At 40.2% G+C, this 24032-nt stretch overlaps 1 protein-coding gene across 3 annotated transcripts in view; it reads left to right on the top strand.

Annotated features, from left to right (window-relative positions):
- The window catches only part of PRMT7 (protein arginine methyltransferase 7), a 51404-nt gene that overhangs the window by 12841 nt on the left and 14531 nt on the right, over positions 1-24032 (top strand). For all 3 annotated transcript variants that reach the window (XM_014605249.3, XM_006258158.4, XM_019499207.2), the window contains 10 exons: positions 9863-10012; positions 12101-12209; positions 12580-12692; positions 14107-14348; positions 14671-14851; positions 14964-15091; positions 16645-16783; positions 17341-17424; positions 20507-20554; positions 23425-23514. In XM_014605249.3, coding sequence (XP_014460735.1) covers positions 9863-10012; positions 12101-12209; positions 12580-12692; positions 14107-14348; positions 14671-14851; positions 14964-15091; positions 16645-16783; positions 17341-17424; positions 20507-20554; positions 23425-23514 — 1284 coding nt within the window. The remainder of the gene's footprint in view (positions 1-9862; positions 10013-12100; positions 12210-12579; positions 12693-14106; positions 14349-14670; positions 14852-14963; positions 15092-16644; positions 16784-17340; positions 17425-20506; positions 20555-23424; positions 23515-24032) is intronic.

Below are 24032 nucleotides of genomic sequence, written 5' to 3' on the forward strand. Positions count from 1 at the left end.
TGTGAAGATGGACATCGAACAGCTCATCAGGGTTTTATCCTCAGACCCTTATGCCAAAGAAACTTTCTTAGACATTTTCCCCTGCGACTGGCTTCCTAAGACTTGACTGTCTACAAGGCCCCTGAGCTTGGTGGTCAACACGCACCCGCATAATCAATCCGGAGAACACTGGTTGGCTGTTTACCTGGAGGATCGGAACCGTGGAGAATTTTTCGACTCGTACAGCCACCACCCAAACAGCGCTCTCTTTCCTCAGAGCATTATGTTGTTTTCAAACAAGAACACTACCGACACTGCTTTTCAGACGAAACAGTTACAAGACCCCCAATCTGTCGCCTGCAGATACCATTGTGTGTTTTTCCTACACCACCGTAGCAAGGGGCTATCTTTTGAACAGATTTTAATTGTATTATTCCAACGATTTAGCACAAAATGATAGGGTAGTGATGCATTTTGTAAAAAGTAAACAAAAATTTCCATGTGGCTGGGCTTGCTTAAAACATGTTTCAACATGCCCAGACATGTATTTCTTGCTATGACTTCCACGAATGCTTTGTCTAAATAAAAAACTCAGCTGATGTTGTGTAAATAAAGCTGTTGTTATTTAAGTGTGTGTGTGTGTGTGTGTGTGTGTGTTTTCATTCAAAAAATCTTCTGTAGACAAAAACTTTATAGCAGTGTAGAATAGTTTAATTCAAAGCGTAAAACTTTAAAGGGAGAGCCAATGGATTTTAGAGAGTTTCTCGCTTCTTAGGCAGTGTTGTTGGTGTTTCTTGGTCTGAGGCAGATACTTTCAGGCGTTCCGGATGATCACAATTCACGACGTTGCCCATAGCAGAAGATGGTACGTGCAGTTCGACCATGGCTTTCATAAAGATGTCCCAGCCTTTAGGCAGATGTTTAGTAGTCCCGGCGTGAGTCTGAAGGGTTCTCCGGACCAAGTCGAGCATGTTAGAACCCTCGACGAGCATCCCTTTGTAGACAAAACCCCCTTGATCATCCTAAGAAGAAATATCCTTGTGCTGGCTGGCTCAGTTTAGTGAGCGGTACTTTGGCATTTTTCCTGTATTGTGCATGCACGTTATCCGATACTTCCTGAACGACTGTGTCAGGGTTTGTGGGGGTTTCTAGGGGGGGTCTGTTCTGGGAGAAACAGGGTTAATTTCCCTCTGTCCAGATCACCTTGCTTTATATAGGTCAGGTATTTCTGAAAAACGGATGCATAGAGTTTAGCCTTATCATATTCTGCTAACCCCGGTCTTTGGAGACTGTCCCTCATTTCAGCATCCAATAAGCAGGTTGCCTTGGTTCTGATATTTTCCTGAGGTGGTGGGGGAGCCCTTAATTGTTCAAGTTCATGTTTGGGCACCAGGTACATTTTTTCTGCTTGCTCTATCACCGGCTAGCCAAAAGCCCCTTAATCAGAGGAAGAGCAAAACTTAACATAGGTCCGATAAATCCCCCAAACGTTTTGTAACAGCCAATAGACTGCTTGCAAAGCACAGGTTAGTATCATAGGTATTCAAGTCGATTAAATACTTCTTCTTTTTAGTAATGATCTGGGAATAGGGGATAGAGCTTATAACTCTACGGCTTTCACCTCCCCGGCCTCTCACAACAACCAGAACCAGCCAAAATGTCGAATCGAGCAATATTTCTCTCTGACTTTGTAACAGATTACTGAACCACTCTAAAAACAGCTCTGGGGTCGTCTTGTTTAAATTAATAGCTCGAGAGTATAAACAGTTTGCCATGCTATCTGCCTGAATACGTAACTGGGCATAGTCATTGCTTGTGAACCTCTGGCGGAGTTCTGCTACAATTTCTTCCACCCCTCGGCTTATGGCTTCGTATGCCACGTGTAACGGCACACGCTCCAGATTCACAAAACGGAACTCCTCAGTGTACCTCCTGCCTCCAAACCTGGCTACAGACCACTCTTGCCCTCTCGCCCGTACCATATGTACGTCCCGTAAAATGTCCTCTGCTGACTCAGGAGACCAGGGGGCGCTTGAGGGGTCCTCTAAACTGTCTTCCACACTAGATTCATTATCCCAACCCTCTGACCCTTCAGTTCTGGGTGGTGGGGGAGGCCTGGGTGGCCTGGGAACATTTGAGGGGCCCTCCAAAGGGCTTCCTAAACCATAGCCACCATCTCTCCGCTCTGGCTCTGTGGGTTCTGGTGAAAGGTCAGGTCTGGGAGGCTGGGGTATATTTGAGGGACCCTCTAAGGACTTCCTAAACCATATTCTCCACCCCCTCTCTCTGGCTCCAGGGGTCCTGGTGAAGGGTCAGGACTGGAAGGAGGAAAAGTGTTTGAGGGATCCCTAGGGGATCTCTTCCTTTTTCCTCAACCAGTGTTTAGCCTTCCCCACGCTCCTCTTCAACCAGGCCCTTACTTTTTGCCCCGTGAGCCACTTGCTGGTTCGCCACCTATTCTTACCCCCGCGTTTACCATGACTCCCCCTCTTATGACACAGGCCACGACTGCTGTCCGAGTTACACAGACTATGTGCTTTCCGAGGAAAATTTACCCTTTTGCTCCGGTAGTAATCATGATCTTTCAAAGCACTCTGCACACTCATTCTGAGATGTATACGTCTGCCAGTATCATCCCAAACACCCCTCTTTTTTCCACAATAATCATGATCTTTCAAAAAAGGAGAAAGACTCTCCTCTTTCTGTAAATTGTGTGAGCAATCAGTCCTGGGTTTCTTATTCACGGGGTCCAGATCACCTGTTTTGGGGGTGTGAATCCTTGTCTTTTTACATATGGTTTTCTCAGAGGAAGGTGTCTTGTTTTCCTCTGAGGAATCATACCCTTCTGTTCTGTCCCGGTGGTCTTCTGATCCTTGGGTGTTATGATCTGTAGGCTGAACATTTCTAGGGTTTTTTGCTTGTGCTTTTAGAGGTCTCTGCCCAGGTCCCTGCTCTTCTTCAGGAGTGGTGCATGTGATCACTTAGGAAATTTAAAATTTACATCTCAGCATTGAGAATTCACTCTCCTCACACACTACAAATTTAAAATTTGCTTGACCCCTACACACAGCTTCTCCTCCCACAAGAAACACAAAGTTTCAGAAGCTGATTTCAGAAAAATTACCTTTTACTACTGGATAAAAACATGACTGTATGTGCTTGTTCTGCTCTTCTATTTAGAAGAAGAGTTTCTGTTTGAAAACAAACAGTTACAAACAGTTGTTATAACTTAGTGTGATTATAGTAACACAGCCACAAATAACCCACCATTTTAAAATAATTTTTACCTTGCTGAGGTAAAATTGCATGGGGCTTCCCCAACTGATAATATAAATGAAATGATACAATAAGTAAGTAAGTCCTCTGTATAAAAAAAATTAATAGATTAAGGAAAACAGTGTATGTATAAAGTAAAATATAACTGTATTAAAATAGCCACCACTAAAAGACAACTCCACCCCTTTAGTCTTAAAATATGTGGAGATCTGGACATACCAGTCAGATTTTTTTTTTTTAATCTGGTTTATCTTCATGATACACACCCGCCACCCCATACCATACACAATCTGTGAGGATATATATTTTTAAATTCAGTCTTTATTTCCATCAAAACTTTTATAATATTTACTGATTTTTTTTGTTAAACCTTCTTCTAAGTAGTGTTTTTTTATCATTTCCTGTGACCATTAAGCCTTGTCGGCCTTATCTTTATAGCAGGCCTGTTGGTAAAAGATAACTCCTTTAGTCTTAAAACAGGAAGAGTTCTGAACACAATGGTCATCTTTTGTGTGTGTGTGGTCTGGTTTATCCTTTTAACACACACCTCCACCACCACCCTACCATACAAAAGCTGTGAGACTATATATTTTTAAATTCAGTCTTTATTTCCATCAAAACTTTTACAATATTTACTAGTTTTATTTTGTTACCCCTTCTCCTAAGAAGGGGTTTTTTTTATCATTTCTAGTGACCATTAAGTCTCATTGGTTTTATCTTTACAAAAAAACCTATATGTATGTGATTAGAGATCCAAGACACTAAAGCAAATGCTAAAATACATTAGATGTAGAAAACTGTTGATGTGCTTTACAACCTCACACCCCCCAGTCTCCCACCAAGATCAGCAAAAGATATAAGCCCCACCCATTTTAAACTTTTTGCTAATCCCTTCTCTTAAGCAGGGTTTTATAATCTCTAGTACCAATTAAGCATTCAATATGGGGTATGAGTGTTTTATCTTCCTCAGTGATCAAATCATGAAGGGCAGCATTAGGATCTTCTGCAGAATACACAGTGTTTAGAAGCTCTCTAACTTGAATTAAATGTTTCTCAGTAATTCTGAGAATGTTCCTGGCAAACCCAATGGCTATAACAGCATTGAAAATGCTATGAAGACATATTTCCTGGCAAAGTTCCTGAATTATTTGATTTATGTCTTCATCTAACCAAGTAATACATTCGTGGGCTTCTTGACCCCCTAGGTCAAATGTGCACCCCCAGCATAGGTCAAAAAGTCTCTTCCTCAAGCAGTATTTCATTATGCCATAAAAGGAAACACGAACAAGAGACTTCATGAAAACTTTACATTCATGACTTGAAACTGGATCTGATTCAATGCCTAGCTGTCTGTCTTCTGCACTCTTCAGCCTCATCCGGTCTTTGTTCTCTGCAGAAGCATACACTTCCTTCTTGTGTACTGGTGAGTAGGTTTTCTGGTGTCATTAAAAAGGCTTCATCTAGCTGCAAAGGAGTTCAAATAAAGACCTAAATTAGTTAGCTGCTGTTTAATCAGTCCTTAGCTACTTCTAAACACACATGTCATGAAGTGAACCCACACCCCTACCCTCAAAACCCAAGTGCCCCTACAACCATGCTCCAAGTCTCTTACCAGTCTCTCCTGTGTGATGACCTCTACTTCGCCTGCAGGCTCTAGCACAAAGATACCATCTTCTAAATTCTCAACGTCTGCTTCGAGGGCCTGAGCCTCCTCCATTTGCCTGTTCATTGGGTCTTCCCGAACAGGGTCAGGCGTCTCAAAGAGTCTTTGGGCAAGGAGCCGTGTCCCCTCCTCAAAACTATTTCTGCAGTAACGCTTTCTATCAGGCCATCTTGGGGTTGTAGTGAGTGGGCCTACAGGCATTGTGAAAGAATCCATATCTGCCCTTGCTTGCCTTAGCACAGTCTCAGATAAACAGAGGAGTCGTTTGGGAAAGCAGATAGACCTGGTGGGATTTACCGCCTAAATCCTACCCCCTGTACTCATTCCAATTGGTTCAGCGTTGTTTTTGGGAGGTCTGAAGTGTCTGAAACCTCCGCCAATTGGTTGGGGAAGGTGGGGCGGTTTGTTAGAGGGGTCACACCACCACCCTGCCACCCCATAGGCCATGCCTATGCTCCGGTGGGGGCTAGAGCGGTCTGGGACCTGATAAGCCATAACTGCACCATGTGATCTGGGGCGTTTCTTGCAGCATGAGGGGTTGGGCTTTGGGGTCTGCATGGGCTGTCCTTCTGATGTCATGGACCATGTGGTATTGGTGTCACACACCATGTGACTGGGTGTGGGGGTGGAGTTGCTGATGTCACACAACACGTGACTGGGGTGGGGGCGGAGTTGCTGATGTCACACACCACGTGACTGGGGTCAGGGGGCAGGGCTGGTGACATCACACACCATGAAAGGGAAAGGGGTGGGGGTGGGGCAGGACTTCCGGTCCTGCCTGCCCATCACATTTGCATTGAAGGGCAGTGAGTCTATGTACTACTCACCTTCTAGTTCAAGGTGAACCAGTTAATGTATAAATGGTTCTTTAGATTCTCACGTGTTTCTAGAAGCTCTGAAATGTATTATTCACATACCATGATTTTATATGCATGAGCACTTAATGTTGCTGCTTAATTATTTAAGGATAAAGAGAAAATGTAGCATAGGTGGCTCTTTTGTGTGTATAGGTAATATTGCCATATCCAGCCTATCTAATATTGCTTTCTGTTGTAGTACATTTCAGCAGTGTAGTGCAAGTTTGGGGATGAGTTCTAATGTCCTTTTATGAATATTCATGTAAATTTGCTACAGTAGACAGGTAATGCAGATGCAGTAAAGTCAGCTTCTTACATAGTTTTATAATCACAAAAAATAGAAGGTGCTGCATACTCTACAGCAGCTTGACCTGTCTCCAGTGTTATTCAGTATGGGAGAATGGAAGTATCCTGGGCAATCTTTGACTAATTAAAAATGGGAGGTTTTTTGAAAAAAGTGAAAATCATGGTCTGTACCAATGTTCCTTTGTTAATCTGCTGATTCATTGGTTTCTTCTGTGCTGTACTGAGATTCATATGTCCCAAAATGTTCAGCAAAGTTATGACATTTAAATTTTAGCCATTATTGGAGATGTCTTTAAGGGTCAAGGTAAAATAGGCACACTAGTTCTGCCTTCTGTTTCCCTCTTCAACTGTTTTTTTTTCTGTATCATGTCATTACTATTATTTATTGGGTTAAAGAAATGGCAATTTCCATTCTATTCAATAAGTGTGTCAAATAAAAAGAAGCATGTTTGTAAAGGCAGTCTTGTTGCTTTAACCAGGAAAATGTTTCCTTATTGCACACAGGATTAAAATAAAAATTGAGGACAAAGCGTGTTTCTTTGCCAGTGGGTTTTCAATATCCTATACTGGTGAATACTTTTCTCCTACTAGGAGCTGTGTTGGGTCATTTGAGGGTTAGGAGGATTTGAGTCTCATTACAAAAGCATAAAATATTCTTTTGGAAGTGCTTGATCACCAGTTCTTTGTTTTTCCTTTTCCTTTACACCTGTTGGGTTCCCAAAACACTTAGTTCACAACCCAGAGTCCACAAGTGTTTCATAAGAACTCAGTCACTTTTGTGTTTTCTTTTAGCAACTTGTTTCCTTTAATTCATTTTAAAGTTGATGTTTTGGTAGGTGGTGATAGATCATGACTGTCTGTCACACACTTCCTCCAGCTAGGAATCATGTCTTTCAGTATCTGGCTTTAGAAAGTTGATAAATCTCTTACCTTTCTTTTGTTTCAAAGAGGTATTCCTGCAGGTTGGTAAGGAACTAGATACGATGCAGTCATCAGTGGATTCCACTGATATCCCCATGGTATAAGATTAGAGGGTTCCAGTGAATCTGTGGGAACAGCAGGGGGATGGGTCATGATTTTTTCAGACAACGGCAGTGGCTTTAAAGCCCTTTTATTTTAGAATATAAGCTTGAATTTAAAATGCAATCACTAGGACAACTTTTTAATGGGTAAAATAAAGATAAAGTTGAGGTTTCATAGTGATTCCATGTTCCTTGCCTTCCTTGTAATATGTTGAAGCTCTGGGTCCTTGGATAACCTTCTGTCAATGCCCCACTTTCTATTTGTGAAATATCTAATGCTTGATTTGTGCAATAGGGATTTGAAGTTCTCATAGGCCTGATGTCTGTTTTCAGAGATGTTCTCAGGACTTCCTTTTCATCTACTTTAATGTTTAATATCTATATCATGAGTTTAAATGTGCAGAGTGAAAGTGAATGAGCAGGGCATATTTCATGGCAGCATGTCCCAGTTACTACCCAGTGATTTTTTAGTTGTCACCTTTGTCTGGTGCGCTGCTAGGGTATTCTAGTAATTGGGTTTGAGGGGAATGATTGCTGTCTGTCACATGAGCTGAAATCTTGATCTACCACGTAACTTTATGTAGCTGTACTAATTAGAGGGCTGAATATAATTTTGCAGAAGTCTATCTCAAAAGATGCATATCAAGTATGAACAATATCTTTTCACCAGCTGTTGGTTATACACTTTCTTTCCCATTATTTTAAATCGTGCTTATACATTTCCGTATTTAAGTCAGACACTTGTTTCACAGCATCCTGTTGGGCTGGGGACAGAAATTACTCATAAACCAATATAAGTGAAACCAATTCAAATCTAATGCAACAGAAGTTTGGTGCACATAAATCACTTTGAAAATGACCAAAACTGGTTGAAGGATCAGGTTATCAGACTTAACTGATTTAGGTTAAATTGGTTGATTGAACTTTGGTCCCAGATTCCCTTCATATTCAAGTTAACTCAGTCCCCCAGCATCCCAGGGTGCTTTACACGTTTCCTGCAAACCCCCCTCGCAGGGTGGGCAGGCTAGCCTTGGCCCAAGCTGTCTGCTTCAGCTGAGCAGGGAGGCATGTTCAAGTGCCCCCGGCTTCTGACCTCAGCCACTGCAGGTATGTGTCTGTATTTCTGGAAGCAAAAGTGAATATCTGTTCACTTGCTTATCAGTTCAATCTACACAGCTTAGACTAACTTGCAAAGATTGAATCAATTCAGCCTCAGTCTCTTTGACTGTCTGTACTTAGCCTTAGTGTAACTAAAATGGTCTCTGGCCAGACAGTTTGGATTCTACAGGTTTCCCTATGATACGTAGGTGGACATGAACTAAGAACGAAGACATTGAGACCTGGGTCCTGCAAAGACTTTAAACATGTGAGTAGTCCAACTAATTAGTCCCAGTGTAATTTATTTTGTGTTTAACATTAAATATGTACATATGTTTATGGGAACTGGGCCAAAGTCAGGAACCTTATTAAGCAATGTTTATGGTTATCAATTTTTACTGAGAATTAGAAATCTTCTTAGGGAAAGCTTATTTGTTGTAACATCTCAACTTTCCTTTAATAGCTTTTTCTAATTTTTTTGAAAAATTGAAACAATTGGGGTATAGTACTCTTACAGACCAATATCTGCATTATGGTAGTGTTCTTTCTTGCAGAATAGCAGGTGCGAGGCCCTTGTGTTGGACTGATATACATTGTCAAAGTGAAAAATCTTACTTTATAACTGAATGTTGGTATCTGAATTTTCCATGAAACATAGGACTTAAAAAAAAGAGAACATTTATTCAGCTTGAGTTCAGTAAACAGTCAGACAGAGATAGCTCCTTATGACTGGAGCTGGAATATTTCTTAAGTGAGGAGTGTGGCTAGAAACTGGGTTATTCAAAGTAAACATTCACATCTTGAGTTCATGTGTTGCTTAGGTGAGAAAAGAATTAGTTCCAGTCCTGGAGATTGCCCCAGCTTCATCTCAGTTTCATCTTTTTGAGAAAATAAACCCATTAAAAACAATTTCCCTTCACCAAGAATAAAAGCACTTGGTTTTTATAATTATCACTTGTCTTATATTGCGTTAAAATGAATGGTAAATGAACTTGCTCGTTACAAAGAACAGGAGACTACAAAGCCAGCTGTAGGAATCATAAGAGACATTTATAGAAAATGCACCACACAAGTTGGATTTTTAGCCATTCTGTAGGCTTTATGATAAAATCACAAAATGTCTGCTAAGTTACTTGAACCATTGCGTAAGAACTAGACTGTTCTGTGTTCCCTCGAAAGCACCATGGGCATATTCCCTAGCCTTAAACCAAGGGGCAGGTGATATTGTATTCTGAATAGACGGTTGTCCCTAAGCTGCTTCCCATTTGAGGCCCCTCTGAAGGAACATTGATTTTTTCCTCATGCATATAAAACATTTTGTCAGTGATCTAATAATACTGAGTCCTAGATGGTGCCAGTTGCTATCGCTGCCTAAGACATCTGTGTATTATCATAATGCACTTACCAAAGTGACAGCAGGAAAAGTTTACAGAACCCAGGTTACTGTTGAAAGTTATTGGGTGGCACTGTAATTTCTTGCTGAAAGACAATAAAAAAACAAAAACAAATTGAAAATGGATAGTTCACCTCTTTCTGTAGTGTGAAGGAAAAGCAGACACCTACTAACTCATAGGGCCTGAAAATAAAAGGTATTTATCTAAGAGCCGATTTACATAAGCGGATTCCACTGGGTGACTGATCTTTGTCTGTTTTTCTTGCAGAATGTGAAGTATTACCAGGGTATCTCTGCTGCAGTGAGACGAGTGAAAGAAAGGGGTGAGAGAGCAATTGTTTTAGACATTGGGACTGGCACAGGACTCCTGTCTATGATGGCAGTTTCAGCAGGTGCAGACTTCTGCTATGCTGTTGAGGTAAGTATTTGCTCATGGACAATACATATGTCTGTGGCTTCGGGCATGCAAATGGCACAGCTAGCATGCAGATCGGAATGTATGCACCTAGTCTAACCAAAAGAGCTCCAATTTGTAATTCCCTTTATCAAAGCAGCAATATGGGTACCTTTGCCCACTCTGTATTGTGGTTTTTAAAGAGACATTTAAAAATATAATTTGTATGTTCAGGGAAGTTGACCATATAGGGAGATATTTTTGCGAACTATTTTATAGTTATATTCTCTTGGCAGTTTCTCAAAACACGACAGAACTGTAATTAGCGCAGTCAGAAATGAGGTTATTGCACGGGATCTTCTGAGTTCCTTTTCCTAGCTGAAAGGCAGTATTAGGGAAATGATGGACATTCTGAAAGGTGCTTGTACTCAAAACCATGTTGTAGTTTTTCATAAGCTTAATTTTTTCTTCAACCGTGAATTCTCAAAACTTTTTTTTTATAGTGTGGACCACATCTTAATAGGAACATACAATTGCATATCCTACTACTGGATGTCTGGTTCCTGCCACAGTTTGCAGGGAGTTCCATCATCCTTGCCACTCAACTGAGGATGTTCCCAGGGGGTCTGTGTATACAGCTATGTGGCTGACCAAGTGGGGAAAACCCCAGCCACCTGGGGCAGTGTGCAAGCTGCCTTGTCCCCACTGCTGCCAGGCAGCAGTAGGTACAGCACAGCAGCTGGTGCCTGGGATATCTTGAAGAGTGTTGTGGATGATGCACCCTGCATCATCTCTTACCACTGCTTGTAAGCAGCTTCCTCACCTTTGTCTCCATGCAAGTGGCCATGGCAGGGGTGGAGAAGGAGGAATAAGATAAACTTGGAAAAGATGAAAAACTTCTTAAGTTGAGACTTTTTTTTAATAGGCTGTCCCATTATGTACATTATTTGGAATTGCATAGCTAATTAGTTTGTACATCACACAGGGTGATTCTGCAAATGGGCCCCAATTTTTTTTTCTGTTTCCATATTAGTTTCTGGTTTATCCAGACTAAATATACATAATTCACCATTAGGCATGCCAGGACTGTAGAAATTTTCCAACTTAAGCAGGTTTCTAGCTTTCACAGGTTCCACCTTAGGCAGTTTTCACTTGACCAGCTGAGACTGCCAATCACAGCTTTTGTGCTCCCACAGTTTGGGAGTAGCACTTAGAAATTTTAAGTAGCTCCTGAAGTTTTATATTTGCCTAAAATCATATAGGCTCTTTGAGGATAGGCTTTGTTTAGTGCAATAAAATAGCAGCATTTTAACTTTCTATGGGACAGCTGGATTGAGTTCAAAAGTTGTTACCAATCTCCTCTTCTAAGTAATCAGCTCCACAGTTGGACCAGTTTAAAAATGCTTTAATTTAGTTGGTACAAAAAGTCTTTTGCATTTTGCAATGCAAAAAAAAGCCTTTTGCATTGTAGAAGTAACTTAGAAAGATTGCTGTCGTTTTAAAAACTTCCCATATATTAATTTTGGTCCTGTGGTAGTTTGGAACCTTTCCCCCTTCCGATTCTTGACTCAGTAAGGAATAAAATAAACATTTTTCTATCAGCTGTGATACGGAAAAAAATCTCTTTTGCTATGGTTTATGTTTTTGTTATATATACATTTTGACAAGCACAGCAGCTCTGTTTGTTTTATTGGCAATCAATTTCTCTCTCTCTCTCTTCCCCCTACTTCAGCTTAATTAGGTCTTGTAACCATCTTATAATGAGCAGATTTTGAAACTGGAAGTTTACTTCAGATGTTAGTGATTAATATTCCTCATATAAATTTTTCACTTTTGAAAGTTTAGAAGAGTGATTGCACTGCATAGTATTACTGTATGCTTCTGCACAGGGGGGCATATGAAGCTTATGAATGTCTTAAGTTATGCCATTTCTAAGAAGTAACTGTCACAGTCTTACACTTTCACAGGAGTAGGTATGGTAAAAAGGAGGTTTTCTTTAATAACATTTAATTTGTATAAGATTGACTGTGTAGCAGTATCTTCACTTTGGATGCTGATGCTTTTTGGATGTTGATATATCTGATCAAAATATTGTATACTTGGTAATTTCAGGTTTTTAAGCCTATGGCTAATGCTGCTGTGAAGATAGTGGAGAAAAATGGCTTTAGTGAGAAGATCAAAGTTATTAATAAGCACTCCACTGAAGTCACAGTTGGACCAGGTGGGGATAACTCAAAAAAATTTAGTTGTTTAAGTATTTTGACTATTAAAAATCTGTTTAAGTATTTTATGAGGTGACACTTCTTTTTTTTTTTTTCAAATTTAGCTTAATTTAATAACCACCCTTCCCTCTGGAATGTGGTAGAGAAAACAGATACAAAGCAAAATTTTCACAAAATCTCAGTTATAAACTTCTCAATTTTTATTCCTTGATGTTCAAGCTCCACGATGAACATTTAAACTGCACCACAGTAAAAATCAGGGTTTTTTTTATAATTTATACTTACAGTACCTGATGAGAAAGAACATTATAAAGTTTCTCTAATATAACACAAACTGGTAGAATATTAATTTTTCCCTTTTTTTTAAAGATGGAGACATGCAGTGTCGTGCAAATATCCTCATAACAGAGCTTTTTGACACAGAGTTGATTGGAGAAGGAGCTTTACCAAGTTATGAACATGCCCACAAATATCTTGTACAGGTAAGACATTAAAAGTAGGTAATATAACAAAATCTTTCTCTGGTATAACTCCTTTCTTTTCTATAGAGATGGATGAGGCTTGAATATGGGTTAGTATGTTTACTTAATATCATCTGTATTTAGTTCCTACCTCAGTGTGTAATTTGTCAGCATTGTTCATAGAATCAAGGTCAGCAGTGACCTTCAGATCAACTAGTCTATTTTTTGTATATCAAAAGTCCTTAAATTTCACAGTTACTCCCATCTTGAGACCAAGTAATTGCATTTGGTTAAAGTCTATCTTCCAGAAAGTTATTCAGTCATAATTATATCAAGAGGGCATGAGCATCTACCACTGGATAAACCTTATTGGCTAGTTCCAGTGATTGATTAATCATTCCTAGTGTTCTTTTTTATAAAGTTTTATTTCTAATTTGATTCAGCTTAGCTCAGTTCAGTTCTTACTTCTTGCTATATCTTTTCTGCTAGATTAAAGAGGCAGTTAGTTTCCAGTATTTTTTTCTGTCTTGGGCAGGTTTCACTGTAATTTCGTTTTTCCTTTCATGCAATAAGTTATTGTAATATTGAGAGAAAGTTATCTGTGTTAGTCTGAAAGCAGACAGAAGTCAAGGTAGAGATGTACTTCATGCATCTCCGATTTAATTACCATTGTGTAACGTATTATAATATAATCACCCCTCAGTCTTGTTCTTAAGCTAAATAGGTTGAGCTCAGAATCTTGCTATATTTTCTCTAGCCTTTTAATCACATTTTTTTTATTGCATCCTCTAACATTTCTATATCCTTTTAAATTACAACTGTAGAATGTTATGTGGAATTCTAGTATAGACACCAATACTATAAACAGAGAAATTAGCTTCCTGTTCTTCCTCCCCTCTCCATACACCCAATTTCATTTAATCCTTTTAGCATTTCACTGGGAGTGCATATCTAGTTTCTTGTACATGATAAGACCGCAATCCTTTTTAGTCACTGCTTTCTAGGACTAGTTACAGTCTGTAGGTATTATTTAATCTTTGCTTTTTGTTTATTTTTCATTGCATTTGTTAATTCTAGTCTTGGTGCTGTAGCTAAATTAATTTTTTTTGTTTCATAAAGTTTGGGTGGGTCTCTAATACATGAAAATAGCATGAGCTTAGTAGAAGGTTAAAAAGAAAATGACAGTAGTGAGTACTGGAAAAAGGTAAGTAATTCTCACAGCCACGTTTTGAGAGTTAGGTCTCTTCATATTTTATGGCAGTGGGAGGCAGGGGATGACGGTAAAGCATTTATCCAGATAACATTGTGGAAGAAGGGTCACATAATTGGGCTTAAGAATTCCAGGTTTTCTGTGTTGTGCTTAGTTCACCTATTTATTTTTCTTGTGTGTTACAACTTTGTTGAGTGCATTTACCCTTTGTTTTTGAATGCTTAGGAAGGATGTGAGGCAGTGCCTCACAGGGCAACAGTATATGCTCAGTTAGTGGAATCCAAAAGAATGTGGTCCTGGAACAAGTTGTTTCCCGTTCACATCCAAGCAGAGGATGACAAGAAAATTATTGTCTCCCCTTCAGAAATGGAGAACTGTCCTGGTGTTTCCTCTGTCTATGATATCCAACTGAACCAGGTGCCTTGGAACGACTTCACTATTCTCAGTGATGTTGTAACAGTGTTCAGGTAATGAGCAGATTTGGTTCCATTTTAAAATTAAAAAATCCTGTTATACCTTCTGTATGAACAAACTTCAGCTTGGGAAACAGAAAAGTGAAGTTCAGAGCAAGCTGACAATGCACTTATGAAAAATAATTTGTGATTTTTTTTTTGTTTGTTTTTTTTTTCTGTTACTGAATTTCAATGTAGGGTTTGATTTCAGTGCAACTTATTTTTAAAGATCTTAAACTCTCATTTTAGTCCTATTGCTATAATGTTTTAAACATATACATTCTTAAGGAAACTTACCACTCTGTCTATATTAAATATATTTGATGTTTCTCTGCAGTGTGGATTTCAGTAAACAAGTAAGCAGTGCGTCTGCTTATCATAGAGTGGTGTTGAAGCCTGTAAAGTCTGGCATGGCACAGGTGATCTTCTCTTGGTGGGATATTGACATGGATCCCTCTGGCACAATAAAATGTACAATGGCACCATACTGGGCACAACCCACTTCTCTTGATATCCAAGTAAGATACTGAGCATCTGTAAATTCCTGTTGTCAAATGGTGACCCTTTAACTATATTAAGTAGAGGTTTGTAAGATATTATATTGGGTTTTTGTTGTTTACATTTTTACAGTGGAGAGACCACTGGATGCAGTGTGTATATTTTCTTCCAAATGAAAAACCTCTTCTTCAGGGTGAGATTGTGTATTTAACTGCCTGTCGTGATGAGTATTCTGTGTGGTACAAGCTTCAAAAAGCAAGGTAACTATAGAGGAAGGAAGGGAAGGAGCTGGTTTGAAGATATGGGCTTATGCTAATCTTAAATAAACCCCATGGAATTACACAATTATGCACTTGTGTATTTTGCATGTAAATTGTATGACTGCGCATAATCACATAATATCTCATAATTTTCCGGAGTGTAGCTGGTGAGTGGGAAGAGGAGCTCCTGCTTGCAGGAGAGGAGGGCGGGCATGGGCCATGCTGCCATGCGCAGCTCTCAGGATTTACCATAGCTGTGTGCTGCCAGGTGCTCTGCCTGCTGCAGCCAGGAGCACCCTGAGAGCCCACCTGTGGTTGGGACTGTGCCGGGGGAGGCATGTGGCGGCAGGGGCTGTACATGTGGCGGGGGGCAGGGCATATGGCAGCGGGGGCTGTGCACTGGTGGGGCAGGGGCTGTACTGGGGGAGTGGGCATGTGTCTGCAGGGGCTGTACTGGGGGGGGCAGTGCATATGGGGGGGGCTTGTGGCAGGGGAGCCTACAAACCCCACACATGCCTCCCCACACCCCTTCACAACACCCCCCCCTGCAAACCTCACACGCACCCACCCTCACCCCTTCACACCTCTCCCCCTACTCCCCCGCCCACAAAGCCAGCACCCACTGCTAACCACATCCCACACCCCCCCCCCCCCCGCCACGCATAAGTACGTGTATATATTTCTAAAGAAGGGTCAAGTAGTGTTATATTTAGTTTAATTTTTTTTAAGTAATTAACTTGGCATTATTTTGAATTTTTCTGCGTATAATTCTCTGGTGCATATCTAAAGCTGAGGCACTTTGAATTTGTAGGTTCCTCACCACTGCTATAGATTCATCATTAAGCATAGTAATATCAGATAAGTGTTGGTACATTTATGTGACGCCACCAGTTACAACTGTGGAAACAAAAAAAGGCGAGTATATGAAATGGCAGTTTAGCTGAGAGTATATTCTGATGAGTTCTCAAGGGACCCTCCTTTGTCTCTGGTATATCAGTGTTCTGTAACAGGGACAGAATTCTACTTTGATTTTTATGAAAGAAAACTGAAGCTCAATCAGATTCTGGAAAGTCAAGTACATCAAGAATAGAACCAAGACAGCAGTTACTACCTTCCTCCATGCATTTGCTGGCTTGTGCATACATGTATGCATGCATGCACACAAACAGAGAATCTTGCAAAATCAGTGACCTCTTGTTCAAGATAATGGAGTAATTCAAAATTAGTCATGATTAAAACAGTTGCCAAGATTTTTAAAAATCTAATGCTTCAAGCTGGTGCCTCTTTCTGTATTTAGAAGCTTGAACAAGCAGTCCTTTCCTAGAGGTCAAAAACACCTGGCATTCAGTACTGAAGTTGGTTGGGGCATTTAAAACCTCTTAAAATTAAGCCATTTCAAATTCAGCCATCTGGTCTTCTCCTTTGTAAATGCAAAAACAAAAAGTAGAAGGAAAGACTAGCCAAACTAAAATGGAACAATGCAGACCACCTATGTACTGTATATATTATCTGTTAGAACATGTATATTACTCAATGTTTTCCATTACTTATAGAGATAAAGAAGATAAAACAGATGCCCATGTTGCAAGTCCTGTTTGTAGATGTCAGGCTCACCTGCTATGGAATAGGCCACGTTTTGGAGAACTAAATGATCAGAACCGAACAAATGAATATATCAAGGCTTTGAAGAAAGTGAGTAAAGTCCCCTTAACATCAGCCCCTTACACTACCAGGCCATTTTTGTGCATCTTTCCATCTTCTGTGGTTTATCATGTAGGTCTGGACCATCGCTTTTAACAATGAGCTGTGTTTGTTTACACAGCACAGAACACTCTAAGTTTGAAACATAGCAGTATTCAGACCTCATTATGAAATATCTACTATCCAGTTTTCTTGAATTGCAGGCACAAAAGATCTGCTATGGATCCTTGTAACTGCAGAATATTTTTCAACGGGAGTGTCTTCTAGTCGGATGCAGACAGGCTTTTGGTGATCACAGAAGGAATTAATATTGAATTTGTACGTGTATGGCCAGTAATAACTTCTTCGTTATTACTGTGGAGTGCATATAGCTCCTTTGTATTAAAATCTAATATTCTGAATTTCTGCAGCTACCCCCAGTCCTTATTGCACTGAATATCTTTTTTTTTTAAAGCTATATTTAAATGACTAGATGTGGAAAAAAATTATTTGAGAAGTTTTTCATCTGGACCAAAAAGAATGCTGACAATTTGTCCTATTTTCTGTAGGTTCTGAAAACAGATAGTGTTTGTCTCTGCATCAGTGATGGCAGTCTGCTTCCTGTGCTGGCTCACTATCTTGGAGCACAGCAGGTACAGTACTTGGCTTCTTCCTGTTGTTTTTCTGGTCTTTGTTTTTCAGTTGTTAATTCTCTGGAATAGTTTGATGTTCCAACTCTTGATACTGACTTGTTTCTGAAGTTGCTTCTTCAGTAATAATTGGGGGCTTGTCTTATTCGCTGTATCAGGTATAAAGGTGACGTCATCTTCCTGTGACCACAAAACTTTAGGGACATAGCAAGACCAGCTGTCACTTCTTACCTAGACTGCCGCCAAAGGTTCCAGGTGCAACTTTCTGGGTTCATTTTCTTGTTGCATTTGCTAATGGTGTTTAGTTCCAAGAAGGATAAGCAACTTTCTCATTTTGTGCTTGCTGTTTTGAGGTTGATAGGCTTTTCTTTCAAGAGAAATGGAGTGACTATAACATTAGGATGCATAAAATGCTACAAGAGCATTGTGCTTGTGTGTTCTACATTTTATATCAACTTGTGCTCCTTCTCTTATCACACAGCTGGGCTGCTCTTAGCACCTTTAATTTGGTCTCCCTGGGTTGTTCAGGTTAAAACATACCATAGTTAGAGACTGAATAGCTAAGAATATTTTCTGTAATCCCTGGGCACGTGCTACTTGCTCAGTTATCCACTTAGTGGTTGCATGAGGCTCTGGCCTTTTCTAACTCCATTTTTTCCCTCCACAATAGGAGTGTGAATTGATGAAGGGAAAAGTTTTTTAGTTCAGTTGGACAGCGCATAAAAGCAGACGACAATTTCAAGGTGCATGCCCCTGTAAAGGCTCTGCCTTATAAAACTGCATGGGTTCCCCAGCCATTCACAATGACAGAGCTGTGTGTCAGCATTGAAGTTCTAGCAACAATCCTATTTATAGTAACTGCTACCCAATAGTCCATTGGATTGGCACTTCAGTAAACAGACTCTTTTGTAATTGCAGTCCACCTGCATTGCCAGCATATTTCTTTGCAGTCTAAATAAACTGGCTTGATAGTAATAAGGATGATCAGCCAAAAAACACAGTTAATTTCAGTCTTCATAGGAATTTCTGAAAGCTGTAGCCTATAAAGTGAGACCCTCGCTAGGGAGGTGCAAGCTTCTGGTTCAGTAATACTTTCCTCTCTGTAGTTTAGCAAATGCTGTACACCTGGGTATCACATGGATGTTAAGATTATCACAGCTGCATGATTTTGCTAATTAATTCCTGAACTAGCATTCCTAAAAGATGTAGTGAGACAGAAAGTGCTCAGTGTGGCTTTACAAATCATCTTGATATAAATCTCTTGCTAAACAGTGTTTCAGTAAGCTAATGCAGGTGTTTCACTTTCATCTGTCACAGAAATGATGGTTGCAGTAGTCAGTGAAATCAGATGGCTTACAGCCATTCTCTCTAACTTGCCAAAGCCCCAAAATATTCAGGTGATGTGGTGTTATTCATCTATGCATGTAGTTTCACTTGTGATTAATCCTGAGTTGGCAGTAACCTCTTTGGCAGTATGTTAGTGTGTAAATGCTGCACCTGTCTTCCATTTGAGGCTGTCTTCCCCCAGAGCTTTGAAGGTATGCATTAAGGGTCTACTGAGAAATGGAAATACGTAGTTGTCTGCACTTGTCATTGCTAGTAATGAAAACAGTAGTAGAACCATGACAATTTCAGGTGGTTATTTCCTCCAGACCTGATGTAGATGGTGCATCTAACTGAAACAGGGTACAACTATACATATAAGCCAGAGTTAGGTGCCTAAATACTGTTGCCTCAGGATTCCTTTTATCGGAGACCCCCAAAGATAGACATGGCCCCTCGTCCGGTTTTCTATTGAGTGAACTTTATTAGTAACCCCTAGGCTTATTGCAAGGTAATTATCCTTGCAATACAACCTGGCAAGCTGTTCCTTAGATGTTACAACAGCGACCTTTGGTGGTACCGGCCTCAGATCTGCTGGGTGTGTGAGATGTTTAGTTTCTGGATTCCTCATTGTTCGAACAAGAATTTCAAGGTTGCTTCTGTCTCCCCAGGGTGGCAACACCAACACACATGGTCTCCTTGTTTATCCACTTCTTTTGTAACTTTCTCATCTCAAACTGTCCAGTCCTCAAGTTTCATACCTCATCTTTTTAGATAAAGTACTCCAATCCTATTCCGTTTTTGGTTTTCTTTCCTTTTAGGGAAACTACTGTACCTGGTTAGCCCACCATACCAATCACAGCACTTGCTTTTGCCAGCACCTATAAGGCACTCTGTACAATTTAATTGCTTACTTCTGGGAAGGCCTAAGGTTATGCTAAGAGCCTGAGCATAACTCAGTTTGCCTGCTACAAATAACTTTATGGTTCTGGGCCTAAGTTTAGAAAGGGAGTTCATAAATCAAAGCAGTTTTTTTGATGTTGCTTCTAATTTGTGTGCACTCACATTAATCCACTCTGCTGGAATGAATGTGAATGAAGTATTTGATGTGGGCACAGATCATCAGCATTATGGCCAATTGTGAGTGCCTCACTCTTGTTTCAGCTGCTGATTATTAAGTGCTGGATTAGGGCCAGAATGTGCAAAATGATGACCTTCCCCTTCCCTCAGGAAGTATGATGCCTCCTTCCCAGGTCCTAGCATAGTAGAATCTTGCTGGATTGTGCTTCAGTAAACTGAAAATCCCCAAATCTGTTGTTAACGTTGATACTTGGATTTGCAGCTAACCAGAGTTTGAATTAATGATGTTTGGTTGTACTTGTCTGCTATTAAGAAAATGAATTGCAGTTACTCTGGGGATAGACTGGAACAAATGGTAGTGCTCTACGCACTTTGATGGTGCAGAATAAACTATAAAACATTGTTAATTTTACTGCTGTGCAAGCAATACATTTTAACCTGTAGTTTTGTTGAATTATGTTGGTTTTATATTTATTTTATTTATTTGAATTTTTTCTGTAGAAACAAACAGAACATCAGACAGTAAAATAGCTGTTGCTTTTTTGAGTTAGATAAACAGGTGTAGTTCTCTTGAGCATACATGATTGTATCCCAGAGCAATGACATGGAATATGCACAAGTCACTTTTAATGACTTTAGAGTGACTAAGCCAGTATGATTTACTGCATTATTTTCTTTCTAGGTGTTTACATTGGAGAACTCTGCAGTATCTCACTCTGTCATGGAGAAAGTGAGTAGTTAATCCTGAAGACTAAAGAGTGAGTGGAGCTGTGGATTTCACAGGATCACTAAGGCCAAAACACAAAGCCTGAGAAATGAATGATATATGGTTATATCATCAGTCCAACAATTAAACACTTTAACCTACTTGGTTATACAGTATGAGATGGCTCCTTGGGAAAAGTCTGTTTTCAGTTGTGTAATGTTCAGATTTCAAATGGAAACAAGGTTATGCCAAAATTATTCTCATAGCCTCAGAGCAAATATTCTTATGCGAGTTATTCTCACTATCTGTATAGTGATTCCTAAACCTGTTCCTACACGAGTTGTAATCTCTGTTACAGCCTTGTTCTCTATCCCATTCCTGGCTGGGCGGGCAAAATATGGCCTGTGGGCCAGATTCGCCCTGCCAGGCCATTCTATCTGGCCCACAGAGCCCCTAAAAATTTAGTAAATTATTATTTATTCGCCCTGGCTCCCTGTCAAGGCTGATAGGAGGCAGGGGCAATAGAACCCAGAGGGAGCCCTCAGCAGGCTTGGAGGCTTGAGCAGCCCAGCCCTGCACAACCCCAGCCAGTTCCCTGCTTTTCTGCCCCCACCCTGCTCGGACACCATGTGGCTGTGGCTCCCGGCTGCATCCCCGGCCCACGGAGTACAGAACCGCACTGGGTGTGTGTGTGCGTGAGAGTATGCGTGCATGCACGCGCATGTCTGCAGGCACGGGGCAGAGTGTGTGTGCGTGTTCATAGTGCGAGTCCCACACGTACACCCTACCATGCACACACACCTCCCCTTGCAATGCCATAAATTAACCCCAGCCACCCTCTCCCATACCTACCCACACCCCACATATCCACACCCACATGCTCCCTCACCCCACACACCCACAGCCCACACAAACCTATACTCACCCCCACAATATACACGAGTAAGACTTCGTTTTAAGCTATTGTGCAGTCACTTCTGTGTATACTACACAAACGCATGTAAATCAGGACAAAAATATTTTTTGAAATCAAATTAATGAATGTTGTAGATGTTTGATTTTTTTTTTTTTTTTTTAAGAATATAATTTGGTATTTTTCTGGTTCTGAGATAGCAAAACCCCTTGCTGAAAGGAGTACTACTGGGGGCAAAGGGAGGGATTTCTGGTGGCACTGGTCAGGGGTTAGGGGGCAGGACTTCTGGTCACAAGATGGTGACCAGGGGGCAGGGCAACTGTCAAGTGGCGGAGCTACCCACACGGCCCTCGACAGCTTGCCAAAACTCAGTAAGTGGCCCTCTGCCCAAAATAATTGCCTGTCCCTGTTCTATCTTATGTTATGGCCATTTGAGTGGCTGGGCTTTCTAGAAATAACTTTTTTTTCCCCCTGACAATTCAGTATACATTTCTGAAAAGCAGAAAAACCTTATTTAGGAACACAAACTGTGTTAAACTGACATTTTTATGACAGGTCAATGGGTGTCCATAGCGTAAGACTGATTCAGGCATGAATACAAGACATTCCAGGTTTCTTGTGACACACTAAAGAAATAGAACTATCCATCAGCAGGCTGAAGGTTCATCTGACTTCCAAATCTGCAATTTATCTCCTAATTCATGTTCACAATTTTTTTCTTATCATGTGAACGCTTCATTGCTTAGTGGCCTAATTAGACTTTGTTTCCCACCAGCCAAGACCCTGGTACCTCCATAGGACTTAAATTTTATGCCAGTAGCTCTCCTGGAGTTGCTATTTGAGCCAATGAAAAATTGTTTGCTAAAACACCTTTTAGAGATTTGTCTGGTCATTACATCAGTCAGGAGAGTGAAGGCTCCCCATGCACAATACATTCAAAATTGGTTCCATAAAGCCATACTCAAAATACTTGCCAAAAAATATTTATATTACCTCAACCAGGGTACCAGCCTCCCTGTCTTTTTCCCAAACCTGATACCCATAAGAAAATAAGGTTTCCAAACCTTTTTATCCCACAAGCCTTCTCTTTTTTTTTTTCACTTAGACTGCATACAGTTTTTTTAGAGCCTTACCTCTCTTATTGATTTTATGTGTTGAGAGAATGGAAAGTTAACTATTCTGATTTCAAAGATTCCTGGATAAAGGCTTGTATAGTCTCCTGCTACCAAGCAGAGCATGCACATCATCCATATCATAGTTCTAGCTCATTTTGCTGGCACTGGGACTACTTCAGTCCCTGACTTGAAAAATGTGCCAATTTGGGGGATATTTGAAAAGCAGCTACTTAGTTATCCATTCCTGCGTTCTCAAAATACGTTGTCAGCCACTTCATGTCTGATGCAGACTTTGACAAATCTGTTTTGTGCTTCATATGCAAATAGACTTCAAGCCCTTCTATCTTTGGAATCATTTGAAGTGAAATAATATGTTCAATCATTCTGAGAAGGAAAAGTGAATACTTATCATAACTATTACTCAGGGTGTATTGTACACATTTATCTTGGAACCTGCTTTGGGGCCCAGTGGAGGGAGTGTTGGGGCAATGTTCTTTGGAGACTTGATGAGATAAAAGGTACGTGTTCTTGGCAGTGGGTGCTACTACTAGCTCAATGCATGTATCAAAAGTGGAATAGACTTGTGCAACACATCTAGAAGACCAAGAGTTATGAAAATCATAAAATTATAGAGAATTAAGGTTGGAAGGGACCTCAGGATGTCATCTAGTCCAACCCCCTGTTCAAAGCAGGACCATCTCTAACTATATCATCCCAGCCAAAAGAGATCATTTGTATTAATTTACCTTCTATATAGTGTTTTCCATCTTTATTAGTGTTTAAAATGGTAGTTTAATAGAATTTTGGGTCTGTTCTTATATCTTTAGGTAAAAGTTAAGCACAAATGATTTCTTTTTCTCACTCAGATTTTTAAAGCCAATCATCTAGAAGATAAAATTAAAATAATAGAGAAACGTCCAGAGTTGCTGACCCCTTCTGATTTAGAAAATAAGAAGGTAAGTAACACTTATCCTGTTCTGGCATTTAAAAACATAAGCAGACTAAAAAATCCTTTGCCTTCTCTTGCATTATAAGAATTATAACTAATCCTGGTACAGCCCAAACCATCAGTAATAGGTGGCTTATACTCCTGTCCCACTGAAACTGAAAAAATATGCTGGTTTCAAGAGAAGTATATGCAGCCACAGGTGTGATTCTTCCCTTACCTCCTAAACAAATCATTACACTGGTACAAACCCAACTGTATGTGGTGTTATAAGCATGTTTTCTTCAAACCATAGTTTGGTCCACTTCCCATATGTGATTAAGCTATACAGCTGTGTAAACACTGCAAGCATGGTAAGGAGTTATATTACTTCAACTATACATGTAATATTTCATATAGCACAACTTTTGTATGTGCACAAACCTGGAATGTGCAGCTTTCTGTTATCCTAAAGCCAAACACGGAATTTCTGAGAAGTGCTGCCTGCGTATCTGCCTCAGATATTTTGTAAATCATGTTTGTTTTGTC

This window comes from Alligator mississippiensis, chromosome 10 (assembly GCF_030867095.1).
Source record: "Alligator mississippiensis isolate rAllMis1 chromosome 10, rAllMis1, whole genome shotgun sequence".
In the NCBI taxonomy this organism is placed as follows: domain Eukaryota; kingdom Metazoa; phylum Chordata; order Crocodylia; family Alligatoridae; genus Alligator; species Alligator mississippiensis.